The sequence below is a fragment of the Oratosquilla oratoria genome, chromosome 3 (genome assembly GCF_046742065.1).
Source record: "Oratosquilla oratoria isolate Oo_2021 chromosome 3, ASM4674206v1, whole genome shotgun sequence".
Classification (NCBI taxonomy): Eukaryota; Metazoa; Arthropoda; class Malacostraca; order Stomatopoda; family Squillidae; genus Oratosquilla; species Oratosquilla oratoria.
Genome location: NC_134779.1, coordinates 31,698,693 through 31,708,692, shown reverse-complemented (window position 1 = coordinate 31,708,692; position 10,000 = coordinate 31,698,693). Strand labels below are relative to the sequence as shown.

General features: G+C 39.1%; 1 protein-coding gene across 1 annotated transcript in view; it reads left to right on the top strand.

Annotated features, from left to right (window-relative positions):
* The first annotated feature begins 138 nt into the window (after positions 1 to 138).
* LOC143021236 (uncharacterized) overlaps positions 139 to 10,000 on the top strand; it is a 110,253-nt gene continuing 100,391 nt past the window's right edge. Inside the window, exon 1 of the mRNA XM_076178636.1 lies at positions 139 to 175. Coding sequence (XP_076034751.1) covers positions 143 to 175 — 33 coding nt within the window. The 5' untranslated portion in view covers positions 139 to 142. The remainder of the gene's footprint in view (positions 176 to 10,000) is intronic.

The window sequence follows — 10,000 nt, the reverse complement described above, 5'->3', positions numbered from 1 at the left end:
TCCATATAGGAGATTAATCCGATTGTCTTTGTAGTGATTTGAATCTTCTGAATAATTCGTATGGCTGTTAGTATATGTTTTTTTGTTTTTTTGTTTTTGTCAATGGACTGTAGCATTATATTTTGTATTTCCAGGCCATCCTATGGTGCTGGTAGAGATCCTGAATATGACTTGGGTATGTATTTTCTTCCATTGTCGAGTGTTGTGCTCTGTCAGTTGCAAACTATTTCATCTGTCTCTTCAAGTGTCGTAGCAGTGAGATTTGTACCAGAGAGACTGAAGTTAACACGTTCTATAGAGCCTTCCTAATTTGCATATCTAACATCGCCACAAGGAGAAGTTGGAATTGATATTGGAACCAAGGAAATATGAAATATTATTGGAATGTGACCATTAATTGTAAGAAATCCTTCTAGCACATGTAAGTTGTGGTGGGCACATAAGTTTGAAATTATAGTATCTGGGCTTTTTTTCTTTCGTACGGAGAGTGTAAAATGTTGGGAGTAAAGGTCTATATGTTGTAAAGATTTATCTGATCAGAGTTTGTGACGATGAGGCTTTGGGAAGTGTCCAGGGTTTGGATGGCTTTGTACACAAGTCTGCTGAGGTGTAGACTCGGGTGTTTGAGCTTAACAGTTTTATGGTCGGGCGAGTGGTTGCTGATGTGGATACTGGACTAATGGTCCTCGTTAACGATGGGCGTATTTCGATTTTTTTATTTGTTATTTATGGTTGGCGATTTTATCAAGATATATACAGCTTCTAAAAGTAAAAAAAAGCGGTGATAGTCTTGTTCCCTGTCGATGGTTACCTGGCGGACCTGTGAAGTGGACGTCAGATAGAGTCACCTCCCTGAAGCCTGTCTTCAATATCCAACACCCTCACCTTCATCCTGAAGTGCAACCCGGAGGGGTTGACACTCGGTGTCTGGATTTTTTTTTTTTTTTTTTTTTTTTTTAACTTTGTAATTATTCCACCTTTTCCCTTTTCACATAAGAGGAGCTAATAATTGGGGACTACGTACCTACTAGTATCTCGATCCAAAGACACAGCATTCACACACTCGTACAACACATGCCAATGTCTCTTCCCAAAGAGAGCTATGAGAGAGCATGAGAACTGTCACCACTATTCCTCCATCTATTGTTGTTGTTGTTGTTGGTTATTGTTATTGTGTAATTGTTATTGTATAATTGATATTGTTATTGTTGTGTAATTGTTATTATTGTTATTGTCATTTTCATTTTCATTTTCATTTTCATTTTCATTTTCATTGTTCTTGTTCTTGTTCTTGGAAAAGACGAGACACAAGTAACATTGAAAACAAAAAAATATATATATGATGGATGTCGCGTGGACTATCTGACGAAGGGAGAAAGGGTATTGGCGTATGAGGTCATTCTTTGCGTTCCTAAGGGAAGAGAACATACCAGAGGGTTGGAGGAATGCGTGTATAGTTCCACTACACAAAGAAAAAGAGGTCAAACAAGAGTGCAGTAGCTTGAAGGATCGACCATTTAAGTGTAGTTCGAAAGGTATATGGGAGAGTGTTAACTGAGAGGATTAGAACACACGAAGTAACTGGGGAAAAAAATTGTAGGTTAGAAAAGACGAGGAAGCAGTTATGCGAATTTTCGGCTAAAAAAGTAAAAATGTATTTTGAGCTTTCATGGATCTGGAGAAGGCAGATGACAGGATCGATAGGAAGGCACTGCGGGATGTGTTGTAGATCTGCAGTATGGGATTAGGAAATGGTTGTTAAGGAAAATAATTTTTTACGTGATTAGGAGAGAGGAGAGCTTGTGTTAGGGTAGGGGAAGAGTAAGTGTTTGATGCAAAGATTGGACTGTATCAGGGTTGTGTAATGTCACCATGGTTATTCAACGTGTACATGGATGGGGTGGTACGGGTGGTAAATGGATAGTTCGTTTGGGGATAGTAAGTGAGAGTGGGAGAGAGTAGGAGGGGGGTATTCTTTTTATCTATGAAAAATCGCTTGTGACTGAACCAGTTTGTGACAGGATTTGGAAGGTAAAATGAGGGCACAAAGTTGAAAGTGTGATCAAAAATAATTTTATGAGATGTACAATAGGGATGGGTGGCAGTGAGTTGGAAATAAGTCTTAAAGAGGAGAGAATGGAGGAGATTAAGAACTTCAAGTATTTAGAGTCGCATGTGGCAGGGAATGGAGGATTCCCGGTGGATGTAAGGAAAACCATGTAATCAGAGCTGAAACTATCGGTTGTTTTAAGAAAAGGTTAGACAACTTTATAGATAGGGATGACAGGTGGTCATGTACATGGAACTGCCTAGTGTAGGCCTTATGGTCTCTTGCAGTCTCCTTCCTTCTTATGTTCTTATGAAACGAGTAAATGTATTGGGGGAAAGAAAAGTGTCACGAGAAGTAGACATTCTGGGATGAAGTTAAAGAGAAGGAGTGATTGTGCCCTCCACGCTGAATAGGACAGATACCTGAGAGAAGGAGTGACTGTATCCTCCACGCTGAATAGGACAGATACCTGAGAGAAGGAGTGATTGCGCCCTCTACGCTGAATAGAACAGATACATGAGAGAAGGAGTGATTGTACCCTCCACGCTGAATAGAACAGATACCTGAGAGAAGAAGTGATTGTACAATACACGCTGAATAGGACAGATACATATGATCTAAAAGAGGCAGGAAAGAGGGGCCTGAATGTGTCAGAGATGAAGTATGAAATTTTTCTCTCTACTCATGATTTTCAACACAAACACAGAATCGATATGTTCTTTGTCTTAATCTTTCCCACGTGGCCCTCTGCGGCCATTTTATTCTATCTAACTGTTGCGTTTTCATCGCTCAGTGAGGTGCATAGACGATGAAAATTATATTATCAATATCATTATTTCCATCTGAGCGTCTCTTAGGTGTCCTATGGTCATATGCTAGACAGCATCTAACCATTGTTGTTAATCGATTATGAAGTGAGAAGGAGGATACGAAGTAGGTAGGATAGAAGCAACAGGGCTCATTTCGGTGTCACCGTCAACACAAAGTCCTTCCTACAGATGAATAGAATCATCTGGATTTAACCAGAACGCAGTAACAGGAGTGCGAAATTTGTGTGTGTGTGTGTGTGAGTGTGTGTGTGTGTGAGAGAGAGAGAGAGAGAGAGAGAGAGAGAGAGAGAGAGAGAGAGAGAGAGAGAGAGAGAGAGAGAGAGAGAGAGAGAAAGATAAAGAAAAAATAGAGGTTGCGGGGGAGGGCACTTCTCTTTGAATGAGAATCTCCTTGAAACATTCTTGGTAATGAAGACACGAGGAGGCTCGAATTCCCTTTAGTATTAGACCCTGATGTGCTTTCGAGGAATCCAAGCCGCGATGCCTTGTCCCGGATAGGCCTGGTTTGTTGACGTGCCGTACCACGCGCACAATCTCGGAAGTACAACATGACGTCAGCACAACAACCTGGTCGGTTCAGGTTTTGACCCTCGGGGTTCTTCCACCCCGCACGTGGACCTACTTTACAGCCATTGCCCCTTGCAAGGACAGCTGCCCTTATCTGATATCTACTCTATTTGTTTATACACACACACACACACACACACACACACACACACATATATATATATATTGATAAAAAATGTATGTATATTTATATATATATATATATATATATATATATATATATATATATATATATATATGAAAGGTAAACCACTTAAGAAAATAAACAAACGGAGCAGAGCGCTTTCGTATAGTACATTTTCAGTGTAATTTACACTGAAGATGTAATATACGAAAGCGCTCTGCTCCATTTATTTATTTTCTTAAGTGGTTACCTTACATTTATAAAACACACGTTCCTAGTGTATTTATTTCATATATATATATGTCTATATATATATATATATATATATATGTATATACTGTATATATATATGTATATGTATATATATGTATATATATATAATATATATATATATATATATATATATTGTGTGTGTGTGTGTCTACGATATCCATGTGTTTAAGGTTATTAACCGAGAAGGAGCACGACGTGATCAGTATACTATGCTGAGCCTAAGGCTGGTCCTCTCCTGCACGTGGAAACCATTTCCAGGCAGTTGACCCGGGACTACGTTTGTTTTACTCTTTCCCTGAATTTTTTAGGGGAATAGGGGCAAGTTTTCAGGGTAGGTTCGCAAAGATCCGTAGACTCGCATATCAGAAATTCACCCAAAAATTCCCTTTATCAATCCGACTACCAAAAGTCTCCCCCACCTCTCATCCATCACATATCTATCCAACGTCAATTGATTCCCTTCTATTTTAGCTCCTTATTGATAAAGGGCTATCCTTGTACCCCCACCCACTGCCTGGGCCAGAAGCAATGCACCACGATACAGCACATCCATAGTAGGCCCCGACAACTGAGACTGGTTAACCCCCACCGTTTCCTTTACATGGCGACCCTCTTTCCTCGTCACCTCACACGTAAATAGAGAAGAGGAGAAATCCCTTCAAACCGCGTTAATCTATCATCCATTCACAACCATCCACATTTATCTCTTGACCTTTCCCTCTTCTCTGCCCTTTCTTCCAAGGCACCTTCACCCCATCCCTCTGTCTCATTCCTGGTCTCACCCTCAAGATCACTCCATCCACCTCTGATTCATCCACCTCATCCACCTCTGCTCCATCCACCTCTGCCTTCCACAATATTTTACTAGTCTTTCCTCCTTCATTCTTTCCGTATCACCAACACATCCCAGTATTCTTTCATCAACCTTATTTGCTAGCTCCCTTTCCATCCCGACTCTCCTCCTCACCTCCTCATCTCTCACTCTATCCCTCCTCATAACCTTCCATCACATTTTTCAAACATATCTAAAAACTTCCTTTCACCAACAATTCCCAGTATTCTTTCATCAACCTTATTTGCTAGCTCCCTTTCCATCCCGACTCTCCTCCTCACCCCCTCATCTCTCACTCTATCCCTCCTCATAACCTCCTATCACATTTTTCAAACATATCTAGAAACTTCCTTTCTGCTTTGCTTACATTCTAAGTCTCTGTCCTATGAAGTGCCGTAGGAACAATCGCCCTTTCATGTAATCTTCTTTTACTTATTTTACATTACACTTTTCATTCCCTCGAGATATTTACTTGCTTCCTTTACAGTTTATCTTCACTCCCACTCTCCCAATCCCTGCTGCATGCGGCCCTAGATACTTAAAACTGTCCACCTCTTCTAGCCTCTTTCCTTTGTGACATACCTCCAACTCAATGTCACCCTCAACCTTGTAGATGTTATCACCTTATCTTAACCCACAATTGCTTTCAACTTCCTCCTATCATATACCTTCCCAAACTCCGTTGCTAACTGCCTTATACCCTCCTCTGAGCCAACCACGCTGTACCTCATCAATTACTCCCTCTATTCTTCTAATCCTCTAAACATCTTCCCATATGGCTATCCAATTACTTTAGACAAATTGATCCCTCTAAAATTGCTGCGTTAATATTGGTCCTTTTTACCTTTGTATAGCGGGACTATACAAACGCTCCTCTATCCCTTCGGCACATTCTCCTCCCAGAGACACACATTAAACAACCTCGCTAGCTAATCCACCATAACATTTTTTTATTTCTTAGACTCTTTGCATGACACCCTTCCAACACATTTGCCTTACTTTCAATGTTTTTTCTACCTCATCCTTTCCTATATTTCTGCTATTTTCCACTTCCACCACATCCATTTCTATCGCCCTCCCACTGTCACAATCAATCCTTCCCTAACTTCTTCTACATTCAACAATTGTCCTTATCCATCTTCCTCTTACCCCCTTCACTTTCATCATCATCTGCCCATCGGCATCTTTTACATTTTCCTCTCTACCTGATACACCCAACCTCACTCTCTTCATTTTCTTCCATTTTTTTTTTATCCTTTTTAAAATGCTTTGTGAAGCTCTTACCACTTATTCCATTTACACTTCACCTTGCATCTCTCACCTTACATCATCTACTTTCTTCTTTTTGTACTTCTCATATATTTCTTTCGTCCTACCTTGCAACCAATCCTCATACGCTCGCTTTCTGTCTTCTACAACCGCTTTGGCCTCTTCATCCCGTCAGTCACTGCATTTCCTTTTGTTTTTTCCTGTCTTCCTTGTTCCACATGTTATCTTTGTGCACTTTGTCACTTCCTCTTTGAAATACATCCATTCCTTTTCTATTATCTTTGCACACTTTGTCACTACCTCTTTGAAACATATCCATTCCTCTTCTATTATCTTTGCACACTTTGTCACTACCTCTTTGAAACATATCCATTCCTCTTCTATTATCTTTGTGCATTTGTTACTTCCTCTTTGAAACATATCCATTCCTCTTCTATTCGAACTTCTCCTTTATCCCTCACCACCTCCCACACTTTCCTCAGGTTCTGGTATTATTTCTCTTTTTCCTTTCCGTTCAATTAGTTTACTCTCGGCACCTCTCTCCCTCCGACACTTTCCTCTTTTTTTCCTTCACCCTCTTTTCCTTCTACCAAAAAAATCATATGACGCTTCCGTACTCTCACTTCTAAAAATACAAACTTCCAGAACTCTTCCAGTCCTTCCTTTGGGTACCACTACACAGTCTCTCAATATCAGCTTGTTCCCCAAAACTTCCATGTTTAGCCTTTTGAGATCATGTTCTTGGCCTAATGAGGAGAGATGAGAACCATAATGATGAACACTTTCTTTCAGTATCATATAGGCCGTGAATGGGCCTGAAGAAATCTGAGGCAACAAAGATCGAAATAGATTTAAGATTAGGAGATGAAAGGATCAGCATTAGTGATGTTAGTTCTAAAGTAAAAGTGATCCTAGGATGAACAGTTGTAGTGCTCAGTTCAATTTCAGAGCAGAGAGAAATAAACTATCCTTAAAAAGACAAGAATAACGAGTTTTCCAAAGGTAAAGGATAACAAAAAGGGACTTCAGAAGGAAAGAAAAATTTATCTTAAGCTCAAAAAATGACGAGGACACAAGCGAAGTTATGAATTGTAATTCACTATTCAACGGAGAAAATAGGAATGAACGCAACGGAAATGGACAAGATCATCAATAAAAGGCAAAAATCAGATTAAAGGATAAGAAAAATTAATTATATCAAGGAAACTATCATCAATACAAAGCAAAGATCAGAGAAACTGTGAAGGATGAATCGTATCAAGTAAACTGTTAACAAAAAAAAGTAAAAATGTCCAAGGACAGATTAGATTTAGGGATATGGTAGGTTTATCTGTAGTGTACCGGAAATTACAAATAAAGAACTAACGTTTATTTTAAAAATGAAGAAAAGAAAAGAAAATAGAAAACACCCGGGAAGATGGCATATCAATAAATCTTCTGAAAAATACAGGGAAAGAAATTCATTGTAGATTAGCCCAACTATAATCCCAATGTATACGTAATGAAAGAATTCCCAAAATCATAATACAATGCAGTATTAGTTTTATTATATAAAAAGATCATAAAGACCTTGGAACCTATCGACCAATCAGGGCGTTTTCCAAGATTCTTAAAGAGTAACTAAAGTTTGAAAGAAAATCCAATCAAGAGGACACGCAAGCTTTAGAGGTGGATATCCCATTATGGACCATCTATATTCAATGAATCAACTAATCGAGAAAACAACAGAATACAAAACCTTTGTGTTTACCTCTTGTAAATTACATAAAGGCCCTTGACGTCAGATCTAAACTCTGGATGCATACAAAATGCAAACAAACGTACTGCAAAGGTCTAATTGAAATTTTCCACTAAATGTGTTGTAACTCAACTACAAAGATTAAGAAAATAGTAATGATACCAGTAGACATGAATTATAATTTGACAGCCTCCAGATACATCCCGTAAATTTTATATATATATATATATATATATATATATATATATATATATATATATATATTCATAAATGATAATAAACGATTGGCAAACCGCCTGGCAGAGAATACAGAGTATCACAGAACAACCATTCATCGGTGATGAAAATATATCACAATGACTTTTTCCAATGAGCATTGCTATCACCAGATGTGAGCTCTCCACACCAAGCCCAGAACACAGTATAAAATCTCTCACCAATAGGGATGACCTAACAATAGCCCAGCACTGCAACTACAACACAATAACACTCAAAAGAAATTTGACTCAACAAGCCAGAACAATGGCTAAGACAAAACAAATCAAAATCTGCATCCCCTTACAAGTCGTCAGTGACGCTGCTCATTCCTGACTACTACGAATCAAAGAAACACTCAACCGTCAGATTAGATTGTCTACTATAATCATCGCCGCGTCACATACCAATGAATACATAAGGACGATATACCGACACGGAAGTAGGTGATTGCCTGCATACTCGTCGTCAAGAGTCTCCAAGCCTATGCTCCTTCGTTTGCCGGTTACATACTTAAGTCCAGATGTCAAACATGATTACTCACATAAATGTTAAGTTCCTTATCATAGACCTAGTGTGATACATAGAGCACAGCTAGCTGTATTCTACTTTACCCCGTTCTCGAAGTTTGATTCAAATAAAAACACTACAATTGGTGACCTGATGTGATCGTTCCCAGTGCGTGCAATACAAGTGGCCATTGGCATGGCGATCGATCGATTGCGAATACCAGTAATTCACCATAATATTCTGAACTAGCTCCCTCATGCCGAGAGCTACCTCGCGATTTCCTCAGTTAAGGAACAGCAGAAGGTTCATGCTTTTAATAGTTACACCTTCCTATAAAGTAGTCAGCGAGTTTATATCGTTGTTGATGATTCCACCCAGACCTTTTTTCACGCGCCATTTTTCCCATTTTCAGGAAAAATAACTTTCTTTGGTGCATTTTCAACCCTGATGTATTATTCTACATTCACGCGCCATTGTTCCCATTTTCCTGAAAGATAACTTTCTTTGGTGCATTTTCAACCCTGATGTATTATTCTACATTCACCAGCATTAAATTAAAGTAACCATTAATCAATTTCTATTTATTCAATCTTTCTCGAATATCAAAATAAACCTAGTGACCCTTTTACATTCCGCGCAGTTTCATAGCAACAGATAAACTAGCTTTAGCCCAAAGTCAAGATGATTTTTAATAGTGTACGAACTTGAGAGACCCGAGAACGGAACCCTTTGGATCCTCTCTTATACCCTCTATCCTGCTAGAATCTTTGCTACTCAGAACAACGTGTTGTTTACGATTGCTGAACCAGTTTTTCATCCGAATTAATGGCTTTTTCCCAGTGCGTACCCGTATAAGGTGTTGGTTGCACAGATTTTATGGAGCCAATACTTTAGGAACTTTAGTGGCATCCTTACGGACCAGAGTCACGCAATATTCTTTAATGATTGGAGACCAAGCTTTACTGAAAGAAGAATGTCGATTACTTTTGGCATCTATCATCTCTCCTTTCTATTACCTTCCTCAGATCTCTCCTTTGCCTCTTCTACGAATCCTCAAAGGATAGAGGCGCTGGTGACGAAATACAGCGTGATGCGAGCTTAGTAGTGTCTTGTGCGAGAGAGGGACTAATATCCACCCACTGAAGAATGCTGGTCAATTTTAGCTCATACTCTATTCGGTTGCCCTCCCAACTCTCCCCATCTCTGTGACTTCTCTTCGGCAGGATATTGTCCCCAAGGATAGAAGCGCTGGTTAATGGCGATGAAATACTAAATACTTCTGTGAGAGTGCGTCAAATGCTTTTTGTAAGTCAATGTTTCCGTTCCAGTTGTTTGGAGTGTTTTACATGGGTTATTTGGCTGGTAAAGTGTCGTTTGTCTAGAAAACCCCTTTTGGGTGTTGCTTTTCAGATACCTGATGCTTGATACCATTCTATGTTAGTTTTCACCGAATTTCCCATGAAATTGGTTAGATTTATAGCCCTGTTTTTTGTTTCTAATGTGTGTCTTCACTTGCATCAAAACGTATTCTTATATTTATGTACGAGTGTGT